This window comes from Clytia hemisphaerica, unplaced genomic scaffold, assembly GCF_902728285.1.
Source record: "Clytia hemisphaerica strain Z4C2 unplaced genomic scaffold, Clytia hemisphaerica genome assembly, whole genome shotgun sequence".
NCBI classification, from domain to species: Eukaryota; Metazoa; Cnidaria; class Hydrozoa; order Leptothecata; family Clytiidae; genus Clytia; species Clytia hemisphaerica.
The window spans coordinates 400,312-421,356 of record NW_027103748.1 but is presented as its reverse complement, the minus strand read 5'-3'; the positions used below and the strand labels follow the sequence as shown (position 1 = coordinate 421,356).

Below are 21,045 nucleotides of genomic sequence, written 5' to 3'. Positions count from 1 at the left end.
AACAAATGTCACATGTCAAAATAAAAAATCAAACCAAATATGGCTAATTTTGATGGTTCATTTGTTTCACAAGTTTGTTTTGGACACGTGATTTTAATTGTTCTCTTTAATGATACGTGGTTCGCGCAATGTTTACATTTTACTACTTTAATGTCCCTTTAACCCCAAGCTTTTTTTATTTTTGTATCCCCAGGGGGGGGTTAGAATCTACACCCTCGATTATTTTTTATCTAGAAGTGAAATTTGGCACAGATGCTCCCATTATGACAAAATTTCCAGGAAGAAAAAAATTGATGACGTCATTCAAAAAGCGATAACGTCATCACAAAATTTTCACCTGTCGGAAAAAGACTAATATAATATATGGTTTACAAAAATGTCTGCCACAGTTGAACCAATAAAGATATTTAGTTTCTATTTGAAGATTATGAAAAGTTTTGTATAAATACTCTTAATAAGATTGCATTAAAGTCAGGAAGTTTCAAGTCGTTTAAGAAATTATTCTCCAAGATATACACAAAACTCCAGCGTGGTAGATTCTAGCCCCCCTGGGGCTAATAGGGTTAAATTTCTCACTTTTCTCCAATATTCGATATTTTTTTCATCATTTAGAGATTTGAAACACTGTCAGACAGTGTACCGGCCGATGCCTCTAAAGGTAAAATTTATCCTGAATAAGTATAATTCAAATTTACCTTCTTGTTTTCCGGATATAACTTCAGCTTGTGAATTAGTGAAGAAAAAATCACACAACGTTGGAATTTGTTTCCTAACGTTCTCCATAATGGCGAATTGTTTGTGTTTGGGTAGAAGTCTCATGCCAGCTGTGGCTAGGATGTAGAGAGGTGTTTCCCGGTGCTTATTTCTTGGAATGTGATGTGCAGCAAATCGTAACAAAGGTAACAGATAGTTGGATGCATTCTGAGGTTTGTCCCCAAAACTTGAGATACCTGAATTTGATTGATGAAAATATCAGTTGTAAAATTGAATAAAACAAACCAAACACAGAAAGACAAGTCAAAGCTTTAATATTTAACCATTATAGCTATTATTCAACAAAATAAGGATTCTGACCTTTTGTTTGTCTTTTAAAATTAAAAGAGTTTTAGAAATGGATAAATCTTTGAACACATACCTGGTTTTATTTTCAACCTGACAGGATTGCCATCCAAATCTATCATTTGTTTGATTTTCAAAAGTTCATTCTTTTTTCCAGTATGAGGCGGCCAGTAATAAATAAATACCCGAGATCCACTGCTCCCACAATCTATCACAACACCATAATTAAATTTTGATGTCTGTTCATCATGAATGTTTTTATTCTCATAAGAGCTGATGGTATGTTTGTACGCCGGTTTTTGGTTTGTTATAAAAAGTACAAAAAACATGCAGATTAGAAGTCCAGTATAAAGAGCATAAGTCGGATTGTTTCTGATTATGAGCTTGATTTGCTTCCATCTTGTAGTGTTGTTTGACGGATTAACGATAGTATTTAGACGGTGACAACAAACATTGACTGACGTTATAGTTATTCTGAAATTGGAAAATACAGTAAAAATCTTTGTCTTGTTGATGTCTACCAATTATCTTTGATAGATTTTTTCTAACTTAAAACATTTACATATCAACGACTGGACGTCTATCTTCTATTGTCTCTTTGAAAGCGAGCTTCGTTGCCGCCTGTATTTCAAATTTGGTTTAAAACATCCGACAGTGTTCACTCACAAAATTATTTCTTTTGAATTACTTAGCTAAAGGGATTAATACAGTTTTCGATTTAACTCTCAAATTTGTGAAAGAAGCAAAAAAGAACAGCAGAAACAATAAAAATAGCAAAAGTAGTGTTTTAAAGAAATTTACTTACTTTCCAACCATGCCAGCAATTCTTTCAGCTAAAGCACGATAAATATAAATTGTTCTCCATTTTTTTTCTTCTTAATGATATAATCTGAAACTATCAAAATACCCATAAATGGTTCAATTTTTAAAACAAAACATTTGAATTCATCTAACCAGTTGATTTCATGGTTGGCTTTTATTTTAAAGTTAGGCAGTTTGAGTAGATGAGTTTTAAACCTTTGTGCATATCTTGAGAAATGAAAAAGCCAAAATAGGACCACCTCAAACCTTCTTTCACTTTCATTGTTTTGCTCAAATTATGTGAGGCTGCTCCAAGTAAAATATAGTTTTGGCAGTGGTCCAACTTTGGTCTTGACTTTAATGTGTTTCTTGGTACCGTAAGTTGGTCTAATGTTGACATCCCTCTACTAATTCAGACACCCTTCTTTAGAGACATGAATATCATAAAAGCTGAAAATTTCATTCTTCCCCATAAAATAAAAAATTTCTTACAGAACACATAAGGTACCGTGAAGTTGGGTAACTTGAATCATACATAGCCCTCAAATGACTGACCAATCAAAGCAGCAAAACTTCAAAACAAATGAACTACGCAGCTTGCTCGCAGTAGCTCTACTCTACCATTTTTGCTTTGATTTAACTTTGTATTTTAAGGACCAGACAGGTCATTCATTTGAGGGCTATCCATGTTAGCCTCCGCTGATGCAAGTTACCTGACTACACAGTACATTCTCCTCTACGAAGAGGCTTTGTAGAAAAAAGTTGTTAAAAAGTATATGTATCTTAACAATTTTGTAAACTACAACACAACCACGGAGTGCTGAATTTCAGTTTTAAGACTTAACCTAAGGCTACACTGATACTTTTTTTCAGAAGGCTGCTATGCAATTAGCGTTGCGTTGCAAGCGCGCAAGAAATTGTAAAATGTAGCACGTCAATTTTTCTGCAATTGCTCTGCAACGCAACAAAAATATTGCAGAACAAATTGCAAGTGTCTGCAACAAAATCAGTTTGAAAAATCTTATTACGTCATTCGAACGTCGGACCTTCGAAAATCGAATGTTTTTGATAAAATTGAATGTTTTGTAATTCGAATGTTTTGTAATTCCGATGTTTTGTAATTCGATCGTTTTTTTACCTTTTTCCTGGTTCCTTTTTTTAGATGGCTAGACAGCAACAATTGCATTGCAGCCGCCAGAAAAACTATCAGTGTAGCCTTAGCTTTATTCTCACTTGTTTGGTTTCGAATTCGATAATAAAAAGAAAGTCGTTATTGTGAACTTTGAACATGCTTAAAATCGAGGTACCTACTTCCACTACTGTACTTAGCCCCGATCGCATCGGGTAGCAACTCCAGAAGATTTTTCAAATTTTAATTTTTTTTTCAAAACCTATCCTATCTTGTAGAGCTTTGAAAAAGAAAGAAAATGAGGGGTCATAAGCCTCCAGAGCATACGTGGTTGTAAAGACATTCAAATTTTAGTGTCAAAAAGTTGACTAAAAAGAAATTCTATTAATCAAGCCAAATTTTGTTTAATAGCGTTAAAACAAACCTGTTTTAGGCAATCTAGTAGGGTTAAAATTCAAACATTTCCGCCCGTTGGCGCCTCTTTCATCAGTATATTGTGGCCCTATCACTTTCAAACTCTCTTTGCGACATTCCCATGCTAAAGAAGCAAAAAAGACTACATGAAAATCAAAGAACTAAAATTAGCGATTGTGATTTTTGAATTCCTCACCCTTTTTCTGATAAACAAAGTTTCAGCCTTCAACTACATTTTCCTCCATTTCCAGAAACATTGGTTCATTGATAGTTGCAACTTATTTTTCTCCCTCTTGCAAACCAAAATATGGCTTCGTTGGAATACCAGTTGAAACACCAGTTGAAACACTTGTGAGTGTTATATACCGCTGGAAAGCTCTAAGATCATGGGCTTTCTTTTAGTAAAAACCGGAACATTTTCGCATACATAGAAAAAAAGTTCGAAGGGTTCAAAGTTCACAGAAAAATGAAACATTTGGTTTGACAGTCAGGGATAATGTTCAATTGCGGTATACTGCATTTGCGGTATACACGTCACTTTTAACTTTTTCATATACTGCAATATTGCAGATTATTCAAAAAACAGAATTCAAGATTAAAGAGAAAACAGGCAATTTTTGTAAATAATTGACCATATCTTTTTAACACACAGGCGAAATATTTTTTCCATAGATCAGATTTCTTTAATAAAGACAAGCTACTCTCTTCTCATTTGATTTTTTACAGTCGATGTTTGTTTATCTTTGTCGACCAGCACTATATGTAGCCGTTATAAGCCTTTGTAGGCTAATCACAAATGAAAACTACTGCAATTGCAGTATACCGCAATTGAGGGATGTTCCTGACTGTTTGACGTCAACGAAAGTTGCCTGACTTCTCACATGCATTTGCGTAGGGTAAAATGGCGAAATGTGAAAATCGCTTTTGGCAAATTTTTTTTGAAGAATGACCCTACAAGATTTGACTATATCTTTTTATTCCATGAAGCAATTACTTTCAAATAAAAAATATATTGACAATGAATGGGTAAGCTTTCTAGAAATCCAAACATAAATTGCATAGCTTACACCATCGAGTTACAGGAATTTAAAAATTCCTTGTTTGTTTTGATCTGAAATTTTCAGTAGGGTAGGCCAACATGGTTCCTTTGTTCATATCAAGGCCGCCCGGTGCGGGGGTAAGAGAAATAAAGTTTCTTACTTATCACCCAAAAAAGTGCCTTTTTATGTCCATTTCTTTTAAATAGATAATCCCAGCTTTATCCCTCCTTCAGTAAAGCCTATACCTTTTGTCCTTCAGAAAAACCAAAAATATTGGCCTTAATTGTTTGCTTTCAGTTCCTGTACTGTAGCCAGTAGTGTCTATTTTATTATCCGCGCGGTTTTTTTAATAGAGATGTCACATGACTCAAATCCCACAGTCTTATTGGACTAGAGAAAGCGAAAGTGAAATCGCGCAATCTGATTGAATGAAAAAAGACAGTGTGAACTGGAACCGAAAATAATTCTCATTCTAAAACAAGATGGGTGCGAGAAAAGCACGTCTTTTGCTTTGGACAAAAGGTTGTAAATTCTTATTATCTTATCTCATTTACTTTAATTAGTAGAGGCTTCTTCAATGTTTGGGGAAGGTAAGTCTATAAAAGTTATTTGTTTTTCGGTGGAAAAAAGTGTTTAAAAAAGCATTTTTTGTGCTCAAGGTTTATTTTTCTTCGCAAATTTTTGTCTTCAATCTTAAATTAGGGAGGTCGGTCCTTGCGCGTGCGGCAGTAACAAAACATAGATTTTCGAAAAAAAATATTCAAGCTTACATACCTCAAGGAAGGAAACCTCTTTTAACATAAGTATTTTTTCCAAAGTGTAGAGAATTTATTCAGCTTTCTTTTGCAGAAAAAATCAGCACATCATGTCTTCATTTTCCTTCAAAATTTGAAAATGAGTACTCGCGGGTGAGTTTTTTCAAACTTCTTGTTCGCGGCACGGCCAAATTTTTTATCCGGGGGTTCTAAAATCCAAAGCGCTAGCCACCCGAAACAGCTATCGACCTGGAATTTTTTGCATCGTTCCCCGCTATAGTTTAGCTTTTGAGACGTGTACCACGTTCGTTGGTTGGAGCAACGTATATTTTTCAGGAAGTCAAATTATGTACTTAAACTGGTTTTTTTCATTGAAAAAATCAAATTTTTTTATCGAACGTGAATTTTTTAGAAAGAACAATCTTTTTTCTTTCCAAATGTGAAAAAAGTAAGAATCAGGCTGTTTCCGGTGGCAAGCGCTAAGGGAAAGATTATGTTGTAATTACCCCCGTTTCAGCTACATCTACGGAAAATAAAAAAAACTCGCACCAAACCTCCTCCCATTTTTCATAAAACACTTTCGCTTTTGGTGCCGTAATGAAGGTACAAAATAGCTGGCGATGTGTGCACGAAAATGCGAAAATGGAATATCTTTGGAACTTTAAAGAATTGGAAGGTAAATGACCCCTCATTTTTCTTCTGATGGTTATGACTTTCCATTAAACTTGGTTTGGTATTCTGCAAGTAAGTTTGAAATTTCCTCTGACCACCCTACTTAAATAGATGAACAAGTATTGGGCTCTTCCAGTTAAAGTCCGTTATAGGGGGTGGACGACAGTGGAATTCCGAGGCAAAATGTTTTTTTGAAATTCCTGGATTTCCAATACAAAAGCAATTGAAACTCCTGGATTTCCGATACAAAATCAATTTTTTGGTGGAAAAATCTGGAATTCCCGATACCTTTTTCGAAACTTTGACAAATTATGTGGAATTTCCAAGGGTTGAAATAAAAAATTGAGCAGAATTTCCGAAGCACTTTGAAAAATTGACTGGATTTCCGAGTGCTTTTTTTATCTGAAAATTCCCGTCATCCACCCCTATACGCGCCTATTATTATCAATTTTTTTCTGGAAGAGCCCATTTCACTACGCTGATGGTTGTGATTTTTTCACAGAACACACTAAATTCAGGACTTTTTTGCAGAATTTCAAAAAATCTATTAGTTCTGGAGAAATATTGAAAAGTTTAGACATCGGTAGCATTTCGCGTTCCCAAACCAAACCGCAAACGCACGTGTTCTGAAGTTGCTGCTACATCGGGTTAGAACTTCACATACAGCACAGGTCAAATATTCTGAATATGAAACCTGATCAAGAGATAATGCCCCATCATATATTTCCTTACCTATATAAATATATGTTTGAGGGATAAAGTGATCATGGTCAAGAAATGATTAAGAAAAAGCCTGTACCTCTACTTCCTTCTGTTCTGCTCCTGCTGGCTGTCGTGTCGAAATTCATTTTGAAATTTTTTTGATTACGGCAGCCGACCGATGTAAACAAGAAGGATTTGCTCGATGATTTTTACTTTGTATAGTATATACTATTTAGTGTGTTTGCTCGATGATCGATGAAAACTTATGATAGTCCTATACTTTGTCTTTTTGAGCAAGCGAGACAAGCTCTAAAAATACGGCAACCGAAAATATTCTTAGTCTTGATGTCTCAGCTGTCAATCTCGATTGCTCCAGATGGCTCTTTGAGAAAACGAAAGCGTCTTTGTTTTTATTTTGAGCTTTCGCTTTTAATTTTTTTTTGCAAAAACCAAAAGAAGAAAACACCTCAAAACAAAGAATATCATAGCTGCTTCTATTTATTGTTATAAATATTGGTCAAAAACTGCCTCAAGGTAAGCTACAAGCCTAGAATTATTTTTTTATTTGGACTCGATTTCTCATTCTTTCGAGCCTTTTAAGGCTTGGGGACACGAGAAGTTTTTTTCGCGTTGGTGCAATGCAACATAAACAGTCTAAACTTAAACTTTAAAACCTATATCAGGATTAGATACTAGGCTAGTCTTATCTCTTTTATCTTTTCCTTTACAAAGATACAATGCAGACAAGTTGACACAACATGTAAGTGTACACTGACAAGTAATCTCTGTGAGAGAAGTTTATATCGAAATCTGCAATAAAAACGAAAGTGGTCTCTTCTAGTACTAATTGCTTCCCAGCGCTCCTTAGCTGGGAGACCCGTCTACTCTGTTTGTGGGATTTCAAAGTATAGCATTTAGTTCAAATGAATAATAATATAGAATCAATTGTACAATCCAGAGAAACCTACAAAATCCATTATCGCTACACTGACCAAAAGTTTCAAAAAAGACACAATTCACGACACACTTAACTTCCTGTCAAAGCAGGAAGTTGAATCTGCTAACAAGAATGAACTTGTCCAAAAGCTCTGCCTCAAAGTCAAAAGCTTTTTTCCAGATGTATGCCAGATCTGCAACATGTCCTATGTTATCAAACTCAATGATGAACCCTTTCTCCAGTGTGCATCATGTGGTCAAGAAGTACACCGAGAGTGCTACCTGAATCTTTTGAAAGATATGAACCTAGTTGATCATAACGAGGCAATACGCGATACAATTTTCAAAATTCCAGGCATGATCTTCCTATGTCAATCCTGCCAAGATAACACTGTGTCTTTCACCCATGATAGTAACACACCGAATCCACCAAACAAAACAACAAGATCAACTGAATCCCAGGACAAATCTACTTGGAGTGTAGTAGATGAGGACGATGAGATCAATACACCAATGACAGAAGACGATACTTCCAACATAATAAACCAAACAGCTGGCGGACCACCAAATGAAATCAACTTGAACAACAGCAACAATGATCACGCCCAATATCCTGGATCAAGATCTCAGACCAAATCAAAGACAAATGATCAAATATGTCGCTTCTACATAAAAGGAAAATGTAAATATGGACTGAAAGGCCGAGACTGTCAATTTATCCATCCTAAAGCCTGTACAAAATTGCTCAAATATGGCAACAAACAACCAAGAGGCTGCAACCTAGGTACCAAGTGCCAAAGCTTCCACCCGAGGATGTGCTCATCATCTATTACAAGAGGGGAATGCTTTAATCTTGACTGCAAATTCACGCATGTTAAGGGAACCAAACGATATCAGAAAAAGCAAAACAATCGTAATGATGAACCTCAGGATTTTCTCGCAATCCTGGACAACTTTCGCACAGAAATAATCTCTCTTGTGAACAATTGTTTCAGCAACCAAAACCAACAAATACAATTCAGGAACCACGATTTGTCACATCAACCTCAACAAACATTCAATCGTCAACATCCCCTACATCATCTACCACCCCAGCACCCCACAATGGAACCAACATTTCCAAGGAATCTACTGGGACAGTGACTGGCCTTACTGATGCTGACCCGACTACCAAAACTACTTCTAAACCTACACTGAATATGTTTTCGTTTGTCAATATACAAGGACTTTGCCCACAAACAAAACCTTCATCTGTACCCTACCTCAAAGATCTTACAAACAGCTCAAAACAACTGTTTTTAGGCTTAACCGAAACCTGGTTAACGGACAATCACAAAAAAGGAGAACTTGAGATTGAAAATTACACTTTTTTAAGAAAAACAGAGACAGAGTAAAATCGAAATATGGCAGAGCAAGCGGAGGCGTTGCATTTTATGTGCGTAATGACATTGCACCATTCTTCGAGCCTATTTTCGAATTCTCAAACGGAGTAAATGAAGCATTGATGCTTTTATCAAAAAAATTTAATATTCTTCTCTGTGTTATCTACAGACAACCCAACAATCCAGACCACAAATCTGAAGCACCTGAATTACAAGAACTCCTTTCTGCAATGATAGCAAAAATTGATAGTATTAATGATTGTACACCTGACACATACATCCTTGGGGATTTTAACATACCACACACACCTCTTAATGATGAGACTTCAACCCCAACACGAAATTGCAATAAACAGCTTCTGGACGTTTTAAATGTTTTTAAAGCAGACTTGCACATTAATCAACTGATACACAAATCAACACACCGTGATGGTAATATTTTAGACTTTCTATTCACAAACAACACAGACACTGTATTTAATTACACATGCTCACCTACTATTTATTCAGATCATCTTGTTGTAGATGTTACAACACATCTGAATTTTGATAATCAATTCGGAGAAACTGAAGAACGTAACTTAATTAGCAAATTTGACCTCTACAACTTCCAAAGTGATAAAATTGACTGGGAAATTATTAACAAAGAATCTTGTCACAGTAAAACCAATTTTCTCCGTCTATGCGAGAGTGTATACAATATAACGTAGTCAGAGATAACACATCATTTTTCTATGAATATTTCGGCCAACTGGCCTTTTTCAACATAAAAATGGATTTATTTGACAAGGTTTATATACTAATTCTATATACACAAGGGAAAAAAAATTATAGGTCTATTGACAATTAAAAAGTTCATCTGAGAATAAAAGTTAAAAAGGCGTTAAAATGCCGGTGTAATGTACAATTGTAATTAACGAAAATAAATTAAGCTCGGGAGAATAAATAGGGTAATAAAATATGATAAAGTAAAGAAGCTTTTTCTCAAAAGTTAAATTCCCGCCTGACAAGAAGACAAAAAGAACTAAACAAAGAAAGGGAAAAAAACCTAGCCATAATCGATCATCACTTCCCTCTCATTCAAGCCCTGAGGCTCAAAGGTCTGGAGTTTGTTAATCCAAAAATCTTCGCGTACCCGAAGACTCTGTTCATTCTGGGATTGATCGATTAGTGTAAAATCCCAGTCCTCCATACCATTATGACCCTCCTGACAAAAATGAGAGTGAAATGACATTTGAGGCGCTGTTTCACCTGAACTGCATTTCCGGAAACAAGATTTATAGTTGTTAAACCTGTTTCTAAATTTTACGGTGCTGCCTACATATTGTTTTTGACATGATTTGCATGTCACTAGGTAGACAACATGTTCAGAATCACAGTTCAAATGACACCTGATTTCGTACTCCTCCGATGTTATTGAGCTCCTAAAAGATTTTGTTTTAGTGATAGAAGGACATATCAAGCAGCGTGTTTTCTGACATGCTTCAGATTGACCTCCTGTCTTCTTAGGTTTAGAGAGTTTGGATCGAACAAGAAGGTCTTTGAGGCTTTTGCCTCTCTTAAAGCCAACGATAGGCACGTCAGAAAACACCTTGCGATGTTCTTCATTCGCCGCTGTGAGGAGTACATGAATGTCTCGCAAGACATTCTTAATGTTGGCAAAGGCAGGATGATAGGTTAGATTGAAAACCAGTTTACGTCCACGAGCTTTTTTATTGTTCTGCTCTCTGAAGAGCAAATCATCTCGCTTCGGTTCTCTGGCCTTCAGAATTTCTCGACGGACTAGTTTGTCACTGTATCCTCGTTTTTTTAGCCACAGTGCTAGCTGGTCGCATCTGAGGTCAAAAAAAGATTGTTCTGAACAGATGCGATTTAAACGTAGGCCCTGGCCATAGGGAATGGCCTTTTTTGAATGGAATGCGTGGCACGAGGATGCGTCTAAATACTGATGGGTATCAGTGGGTTTGACATACAAGTCCGTCACTAACTTATCATTAACCCTAATAATTTGGACATCTAAAAAATTGACAGAAGTCGGAGAATATTCAAAGGTAAATTTTATAGAGGAATGGAAATTGTTAATGAATTTCATGAAGTCTTGGAGGTGCTCTTCCCCATGTTCCCAGATCATAAAAATATCATCGATATATCTCCACCAGGTCTTAGGTTTTAACTCGCAAGCACCCAAAAGCTTCTCCTCCAAGTCAGCCATGAAAATAATAGCATATTGAGGGGCCATTTTTGTGCCGATGGCAGTGCCCCTCTTCTGCTTAAAAAATTGACCATTGTGTTCAAAATGATTGTTTTCTAGAACACATTCAGCAAGTTCAACCAAAGAGTCAGTTGAAATGTTTTTGTCTTGCCTTTGGTCAAGTTTTTTTCTAACAGCTTCCAAGCCTTCATCATGAGGAATATTAGGATAAAGTCCTACGACATCAATAGTACATAACAAACTTCCTTTAGATAATTTTGGAAGCCCTGATAGTTTTTGTAAAAAATGATTGGTATCCTTAATAAAAGATTGGACTGTTTTGGCAAGGGGCTTTAGGTGATAATCAAGAAAGGCCGAGATATTTTCGGTGTAGTAGCCACAGTTAGAAATGACTGGCCTCCCAGGGACGCTAGATAGACGCTTGTGGATTTTTGGGAGAAGATAAAACCTACCCAACCTGGGATTATTGACAAGAAAATAATCTAAAGTCTTATCACCAATGTCACCCCTAACCTTTATCTTCAAAAGGCAACTTTCAATTATATCAATGAGACGACTTCCACCTGTGTTATTAAGTTTTTCATAGACATTCTCATCCCCCAGCTGTGTTTCCGCTTCCGCTAGATAATCTTCCCTGTCCCACACAACCACAGCTGAACCCTTGTCTGCCTCTTTGATAATAATTGATGAGTCGTCTCTTAAAGTTTCTAAGGCTTCCCTTTCAGGGCGTGTAAGATTGTTATACGTCAATTTTGTATCAATATTATTTATCTCTTCTTCCAAACGGCTTAAATAAACCTCGATGGCTGCATCTTTGCCCCTAGGATTAAAGGAGCATTTTTACTATCTGATGTGGGGAAAAGGATGGATAAGCATAAGGAACAGTTTGACTTCGTTAGCTCTCTCCTTGATTATGGACAAGTGCTATCTGAGGACTTTACAAATATGGTGTATTTGCTCACCCTGGACCACACTAGCAATACCTCGTCAGTGTCTGTTGATAACTCGTGCCTTGAAACTTCGGGTCAGAGCAACAGTTCTACTGGGGAGTCCATAGAATCGGAAAATTTTGAAGAGGTAACTCTGGAACCTACTGGAATGGGTGACAATAGTTGCAATAAAGATACAAATGATAGATATATAGGAAAATTTGTAAGCGAAAACGTCATCAACTTGTCATCTAGAAATTTATCAAAAGCTGAAATATCTCTTCTTTCAAAGGGTTTGAAGTTTGTTCCCACTCCTTCTCGAGTTAATAAAAATAAACTTAAGGAGGAGCTTGAAGTTTTTGGTCGGAAACTTAGGCTGCGGTGGTTTTTTCGGGATGATGACCGGGAGTTTATTCCAAATCCTTTTGTGAAAAAAAGCTCCTTTAATCCTAGGGGCAAAGATGCAGCCATCGAGGTTTATTTAAGCCGTTTGGAAGAAGAGATAAATAATATTGATACAAAATTGACGTATAACAATCTTACACGCCCTGAAAGGGAAGCCTTAGAAACTTTAAGAGACGACTCATCAATTATTATCAAAGAGGCAGACAAGGGTTCAGCTGTGGTTGTGTGGGACAGGGAAGATTATCTAGCGGAAGCGGAAACACAGCTGGGGGATGAGAATGTCTATGAAAAACTTAATAACACAGGTGGAAGTCGTCTCATTGATATAATTGAAAGTTGCCTTTTGAAGATAAAGGTTAGGGGTGACATTGGTGATAAGACTTTAGATTATTTTCTTGTCAATAATCCCAGGTTGGGTAGGTTTTATCTTCTCCCAAAAATCCACAAGCGTCTATCTAGCGTCCCTGGGAGGCCAGTCATTTCTAACTGTGGCTACTACACCGAAAATATCTCGGCCTTTCTTGATTATCACCTAAAGCCCCTTGCCAAAACAGTCCAATCTTTTATTAAGGATACCAATCATTTTTTACAAAAACTATCAGGGCTTCCAAAATTATCTAAAGGAAGTTTGTTATGTACTATTGATGTCGTAGGACTTTATCCTAATATTCCTCATGATGAAGGCTTGGAAGCTGTTAGAAAAAAACTTGACCAAAGGCAAGACAAAAACATTTCAACTGACTCTTTGGTTGAACTTGCTGAATGTGTTCTAGAAAACAATCATTTTGAACACAATGGTCAATTTTTAAGCAGAAGAGGGGCACTGCCATCGGCACAAAAATGGCCCCTCAATATGCTATTATTTTCATGGCTGACTTGGAGGAGAAGCTTTTGGGTGCTTGCGAGTTAAAACCTAAGACCTGGTGGAGATATATCGATGATATTTTTATGATCTGGGAACATGGGGAAGAGCACCTCCAAGACTTCATGAAATTCATTAACAATTTCCATTCCTCTATAAAATTTACCTTTGAATATTCTCCGACTTCTGTCAATTTTTTAGATGTCCAAATTATTAGGGTTAATGATAAGTTAGTGACGGACTTGTATGTCAAACCCACTGATACCCATCAGTATTTAGACGCATCCTCGTGCCACGCATTCCATTCAAAAAAGGCCATTCCCTATGGCCAGGGCCTACGTTTAAATCGCATCTGTTCAGAACAATCTTTTTTTGACCTCAGATGCGACCAGCTAGCACTGTGGCTAAAAAAACGAGGATACAGTGACAAACTAGTCCGTCGAGAAATTCTGAAGGCCAGAGAACCGAAGCGAGATGATTTGCTCTTTAGAGAGCAGAACAATAAAAAAGCTCGTGGACGTAAACTGGTTTTCAATCTAACCTATCATCCTGCCTTTGCCAACATTAAGAATGTCTTGCGAGACATTCATGTACTCCTCACAGCGGCGAATGAAGAACATCGCAAGGTGTTTTCTGACGTGCCTATCGTTGGCTTTAAGAGAGGCAAAAGCCTCAAAGACCTTCTTGTTCGATCCAAACTCTCTAAACCTAAGAAGACAGGAGGTCAATCTGAAGCATGTCAGAAAACACGCTGCTTGATATGTCCTTCTATCACTAAAACAAAATCTTTTAGGAGCTCAATAACATCGGAGGAGTACGAAATCAGGTGTCATTTGAACTGTGATTCTGAACATGTTGTCTACCTAGTGACATGCAAATCATGTCAAAAACAATATGTAGGCAGCACCGTAAAATTTAGAAACAGGTTTAACAACTATAAATCTTGTTTCCGGAAATGCAGTTCAGGTGAAACAGCGCCTCAAATGTCATTTCACTCTCATTTTTGTCAGGAGGGTCATAATGGTATGGAGGACTGGGATTTTACACTAATCGATCAATCCCAGAATGAACAGAGTCTTCGGGTACGCGAAGATTTCTGGATTAACAAACTCCAGACCTTTGAGCCTCAGGGCTTGAATGAGAGGGAAGTGATGATCGATTATGGCTAGGTTTTTTTCCCTTTCTTTGTTTAGTTCTTTTTGTCTTCTTGTCAGGCGGGAATTTAACTTTTGAGAAAAAGCTTCTTTACTTTATCATATTTTATTACCCTATTTATTCTCCCGAGCTTAATTTATTTTCGTTAATTACAATTGTACATTACACCGGCATTTTAACGCCTTTTTAACTTTTATTCTCAGATGAACTTTTTAATTGTCAATAGACCTATAATTTTTTTTTCCCTTGTGTATATAGAATTAGTATATAAACCTTGTCAAATAAATCCATTTTTATGTTGAAAAAGGCCAGTTGGCCGAAATATTCATAGAAAAATGATGTGTTATCTCTGACTACGTTAACAAAGAATTAACAGAGATTAATTGGTCTCGAGAACTGGACACAAATCTATATGACCCAAATCGTCAATATGCCAACTTCCTTGAAAAATGTCTTCTGATTGTGAAAAAGCATTTGCCAAAGAGAAAACCTCCAAAAAAATTTTCAAAGATTCCAAGAGATCGTCGTATTCTTATGAGAAAACGTAAAAGACTCTCCAAAAAGAATTTCAAAACCAATAAAACAAATCAGAAACTAATTGACATTGAACTGATGCTACAGCAATCCCACAAAAATGAACGCGATAAAGCAGAGCTGGATGCCTCACTCAAAATCAAAAGCAATCCTAAATACTTCTACTCCTATGCAAAAAGATTCACAAAAACTAAACCTAAAGTTGGCCCACTGAAAAATCCAACCACCAACAAATTAACAACTGACTCACAAGAGATGGCAAACATCTTACAAAAGCAATACTGTTCAGTATTTACCACTCCCAAAACAGAATACAGTTTTCTGAATTCAAATGAGACAAAAGACTCTTCAACCCTTGAGCACATTACTTTCACAGAAGATGATTTCATCCAACAAATTGACACTATTCCAGCCAACTCGTCAGCCGGACCAGATGGCTTGCCAGCAAAGTTTTTCAAAATGTGCAAGAAATCACTTTCTAAGCCACTTAAGATGATATGGCAAAACAACTTTGACAAAGGAATCACACCTGAAATTCTCAAAACAAGCCACATTACACCAATATTCAAGAAAGGAGATCAAGGTTTACCAGAGAATTATCGACCTGTTGCGCTGACATCAATTACCACTAAAATATTTGAGAAAATAGTCAGAGAGAAATTGCAAATCCACCTTGAAGAAAACAACCTATACAATCCAACACAACATGGTTTCAGACCAGGGCGATCTTGCTTGAGTCAACTATTGGCTCATGTAGAAAGACTGATATCTCACCTACAAAACAATGAAAATGTTGATGTAATCTACCTTGACTTTAGCAAGGCCTTTGACAAGGTGGACCATCACATCTTACTACACAAGCTAAAAATCAATGGAATCAAAGGACAACTATTGAACTGGATACAATCCTTCCTTACTGAGAGATACCAAAAAGTTTCCATAAACACGTTCCTATCAGATGAAGCGAAAGTTACAAGCGGAGTTCCACAAGGCTCAGTTCTGGGCCCCCTCCTGTTTCTGGTAATGATTAGTGACATAAACGAAAAGATTAAACATTCCATCCTCTCATCTTTTGCTGACGACACAAGACTTATGAAGGCAATATCTTGCGCTGCAGATGTGAGTCTCCTTCAAGATGATCTAGACGTAGTCTATGACTGGACATCCATCAACAATATGGAGCTCAATGGAAAAAAGTTTGAACACATTGCATACGGAAAAAATGAACAACTGAAAGTACACTCAGTCTACAAATCAGATGTACAGCAGCCAATCGAAATAAAAAGTGCAGTGAAAGACCTGGGTATCCTGCTATCAAACAACCTGTCATATGAAATCCACATTCAAACGATCACTGACAGAGTCAAGGGTATAAGTGCCTGGATATACAGAACCTTCAAGTCCAGAGATAAATCAGTAATGATCACTCTTTGGAAGACATTGGTACTTCAGCATCTGGAATACTGCTCCCAGCTATGGTCTCCTACAAAGCGATCCCTGATGCAAGAACTGGAGTATCTTCAAAAATCCTTTATAAAAGGGATCCAACTTCCACCCAATTTGAATTATTGGGAGAAGCTCAAACACCTCAACATGTACAGTCTCGAGAGAAGACGCGAAAGATACCAAATTATATATACATGGTGTATAATCGAACAACTGGTGCCAAATTTTAACTATGGTGAAGGGGAAGGCGGTATTTATTCATATACAAACCAACGCCTGGGAAGAAAATGCCACCTCAAACCAGTGAATACAACGAACAAGAACATTTGGAAGAGCTGCCTTTCAGACACCGGTCCAAGACTATTCAATGTGTTACCAAGAAAAATACGTGACATGACCAAATGTTCCAAAAATTCCTTCAAAAAACAACTTGATCAATTTCTGCAAGATGTTCCCGACCAGCCACTGCTCCCTGCCTATCTCCCTTACAGGATGGCTGACTCAAATTCAATTGTTGAAATGGTCAAACACCGGACCCCACGGGTTGAGTGAGCAGAGAATTTGCTGAAACACATCAAAGGTAATCAAAGGTAAAAGGTAGAAATAACAGAAGTAGCCGGGTATTTTTGTAGATGCCAAATCTGGTCGCAGAATTTTATTGGCTGTTAAACAATACACCGTTTAGGAGTCTCGCTATCTTCACGGTACTCCATTGCAGAGGCCGGTAAAAATGGTAGGTAAAAATGCGCACTTTATTACTGTGAAAGGTTAGAGGAATGTAAACATTGTGAATTTTTTTCTCTCCTTTAAAGAGAATGATTTAGATATTTGAACATGATATCAATGATAATTTTATAAGTCTCTCCTGAAAATTTCACAAAAATTGATTAAAAGGAGTTCTTTACCTACCGTTTTTCTGCTATGTTTCCTTATGAGAACCAGATGTTTACCTACCGTTTTTTCACGGAGGAGAGTGAATTTTCCGTGGTCGCTAAAATCAAAACAATGGAAAATTGGATTGAAGCGTGCGCAGTCGACACTCCTAAACGGTGTATTGTTGAAATCACGTGATATTATTGTTTTGATTGGAAGTGCGCGAATCTGATTGGCTAAAACCTTATCAACAAAATTCAAACCAAATGTAAACAAATTCGAACTGGGTCAAAAATACCATACTCTCAATGAGTAGCTTCTGATGGGGTTTTTGCTTATGTGGTGTAAGTTTGAATAGAGAGTATGGATCTCCAGACTAAGCGCTCCTTTGCAGCTGTTTATCAAATTTCAACCAATGAGGTTCCCGCATTTCAAACTGCCCTTCTTTTTGGCACCTGCTGTGGCCTCTCAGTCAGTTACATCAATATGCCTCGAAAATGTCAATATGAAAATTGCGTAATCAGAGAACGTATGTCTCACTCATTATAAAAAGGCCGACAAACTTTCAATAATTGGATTGTAACATCGAGTTAAGTCTCTTTTGTTAAGTCACCAGACCAGGGGTAAATAAAACAGACCTCAATACATTTATCGTTTGTTTAAAAAACTCAGCCTCCTAAATATTTAGGGTAGGTAAAATATGTACAAAGAAATTCATACTTTTCCAACCCGGCGAATCTTCAAAAAAGAAGCGAACAATAAAATATAATTACCCTTTCCAAATAAACCTCTTCGGTGGCGAGTGTAGTCTACTCTGACGTAATTTTAAAATGTGTTATGTGATGAATTTCAAAAATAAAAGACATGTTTAACATGGAAATCTATTCCAAAGACAATAAAAAAGTCAAGACGAGGAAAAGATATGTCCTGGTAATAAATAAGGGCGTCTTTAAAAATTTATACCGGGTGCGCCACAAAAAAGTTTCTCTCTTTAAAACTTATTTTCTTGAAATCTAAATATTTTAAAAGAACCATTCCTATTTCATTGGAATGAAAAAGGTAAACTTAAAATTTGATGGGTCATTTATTAAATTCGATTCATTAAATCAAAAGTTATGCTCGGTTGAATAAAAAATTTACTTTCGACAAGTGCTCAAAAACGTTAAAAATCTACCTATCAAATTAAACAGAAGCATAATTACATGATACATCAGTATTATCGTTTCAGTCATTAAAATGATAATTAGCTGTCTAAATGACCTCTTTTTATTTAAAGGAAGGTTGAATTTCAATGAAAGGAAGAAAATTCGTCGAAAAAGGCCAAAAAATCTGGTAAAATTCATAAAAATACATCAAATATGGGTTTCGAGGTAGATCCAGACTTTATCCAGTCTAGAACCAAAAATCGGAGGAAAATTTCGATAAATTTAAATTAAAGTGATTTTGATGAAGATTGTAAACCCTTTTGACACTTCAGTTTCAAAATTTATGTGTTTAGTTACTGAAAAATGCTCTTAATCATGTAAAGGCTATTGCGATATTTAAAATAAAAATTTGATAGGTCGATTTTAAACGTTTTCGAGCACTTTCTGAAAGTAACTTTTTTATTCAATTGAGCATAACTTTTGATTTAATGAATCGAATTTAATAAATGACCCATCAAATTTTAAGTTTATCTTTCTTCTTTCCAATGAAATAGGAATGGTTCTTTTAAAGTTTTTAGATTTCAAGAAAATTAGTTTTGAAGAGAGAAACTTTTTTGTGGCGCACCCGGTATAAATTATCTTTCTATATGAGGCTCGGTAATATCCCTTGTTTTGATAACTTTTCTGCCGTCGTTTGCGTTGCCTATTTCATGCCTGTGTTATACTTGCGTAGCTGAAATTTTGTCTTACATTTTTAATCATGAATGTAAAGAAATCAAAATGCAGTAAGTGTAAAGAATATTTCGTAAATGTTTTATCTGTATAATTGGACCCGACCAAAACAAAAGAAAGTGAATCTCTGAAAAGGAAAGGGCACCTATTTTTATATTGGATAATTGCGGATAATAGTAAAAAAACGCAAAATGTTTAAAATTTCAGTCTCATTCAGAGCCCCGGGATTAAGTAAGTGTTGGCAAAAGTTTATTTTCCTAACCTCAGGAGGTTTCCCCCATTGGTCGATAAGGGCAGTTCCCTCCCCTGAGTTGTACTGGCTCAAAAGAGGTACAACTAAATGCAATTTTTTCAGCCAAGTTCATATAGAAGAAATTTTACACTCTTGTGTTGGTGACCCGTCGGTCTAGAACTTCTTAGCCAGGGGATAAAATTAATAGAACAATATTGCTTTTAGTGAGTCAGGATTTCAAACTCTATTCTTTACATCTACCGCATCTAAAGAGTTCAGTGCAGATAGATGGGAAAGACTTGATTTTCTTACTGGGACGATTTTTCAAGGAGGATGGGGTGCCTACGAGTCTGCTATGAAGGGTGTATTATTTGGTATTTACAGTTAACATACACTTTAAGGTTTCAGGACCCATTTGTGACAAAATTAAATATTAACCTAAAAATTAATTATTAAAGAAAATGTAAACTATGACGTCATTTTTTTTGCTATTGATCGCGAATTTGGGATTGGTGATTTTTAAAAATCTAGACACGCCTTAACTCACCCGAGTAGTTGTTTGTTACTTAACTGAAACACGCTCTGTTGCAAAGACCCGTTGGGAGCTCTTCTTTACAGAAAATTCCTTGATACCATGCCCCTTCACTTCAGCTGCACGGAATGATAAATTCACAATAGGGACTGGGGAGACACGGGAGTTAAAATTAATACGGCTGAAAGGTGATATGAATTATATATACTACACCTATGTATCACGACGAGTGAAAGAAGGGCTAATTCGTCCCGTACCAGTAAAAGTTTATCTCTTCTTTTTTAAGTTTTTGGAGAGCTCTATCAATAAAGTGTTAACTCTAGATCTGGTGGAACTGCAATTTAGGGTTGAATTTGTGGGGGCGCCGACAGTATAATGTACAAAACAGATTACAAGGTCTAAAACGGATAGTCTGACGTAAACTAAGGTATGCTGTTATTACAAACATCGAAGATACCTTATTTTCAGCATTACCTGATGTTTAGTTTATGATTATACGTTTTGTCTTTCCTGTCGCTTGGTCTTGGTAGCACAAGCAAACCTGCAGAACAAATCAGACAGATTAAACTACAATCGTGTAAGTTTTTTGAGAACGAAGATTGACATTATTACCAAAGACCATGCCCTAGAAGAATCTTGTTTACAGACCACCTGATCTTACCTATACATAATGTGCACCCCCCCCACTCTGCAGGGGGGGGGGTTTAGATTTTTGGGTCCAAAACAGCCAGGTGGGAGTCTGAAATTTTGGACTTTCAGGTGGGGGAAATAGGTTGAGGTGGGACTAGAAATCTTTAGGTGGGACTCTTATGGAAATCTTGAAAGAAAAATTATTTTAAATTTTAGATTTTTACATATTTGTCTTTGAATCCTGTAATCTGTTTTTCATTGAAAATTCCCCTAACTTTTTATTGGAATTTTCATTCCAAACTGCCCGAAGTGCCAACTGTTTGCCAATCAAATATGCAAAAAAGTTGGCCTTCATAAGGCAAAAATTATGCTTTAAACGAGTCATTCCATAGTTCGAAAGAGTCTGCAAAGCCATTTTAGGTGGGACTTGGAAAGTCAACTATCAGGTGGGAGTTTCTCAAGTGCTGG

The 21,045-nt window shown here is 36.5% G+C and overlaps 2 protein-coding genes across 3 annotated transcripts in view; one reads left to right on the top strand and one right to left on the bottom strand.

The window, feature by feature from the left end:
- Positions 1-21,045, bottom strand: part of LOC136805416 (ectonucleoside triphosphate diphosphohydrolase 4-like) — a 65,917-nt gene that overhangs the window by 7,465 nt on the left and 37,407 nt on the right. The window contains exons 1-4 of one of the 2 annotated variants that reach the window (XM_067062000.1): positions 6,670-6,694; positions 1,865-1,954; positions 1,136-1,533; positions 696-950 (exon numbers count right to left, since the gene is read on the bottom strand). In XM_067062000.1, the coding sequence (XP_066918101.1) occupies positions 696-950; positions 1,136-1,533; positions 1,865-1,875 (664 nt within the window). In that variant the 5' untranslated portion in view covers positions 1,876-1,954; positions 6,670-6,694. Of the gene's footprint in view, positions 1-695; positions 951-1,135; positions 1,534-1,864; positions 1,955-6,669; positions 6,695-21,045 lie in introns of those variants that run through there. The other variant, XM_067061999.1, reaches the window with a different exon arrangement.
- The window catches only part of LOC136805415 (dnaJ homolog subfamily C member 16-like), a 41,476-nt gene continuing 27,382 nt past the window's right edge, over positions 6,952-21,045 (top strand). Inside the window, exon 1 of the mRNA XM_067061998.1 lies at positions 6,952-7,106. The gene's annotated coding sequence lies outside the window, so the exon portion shown is untranslated. The remainder of the gene's footprint in view (positions 7,107-21,045) is intronic.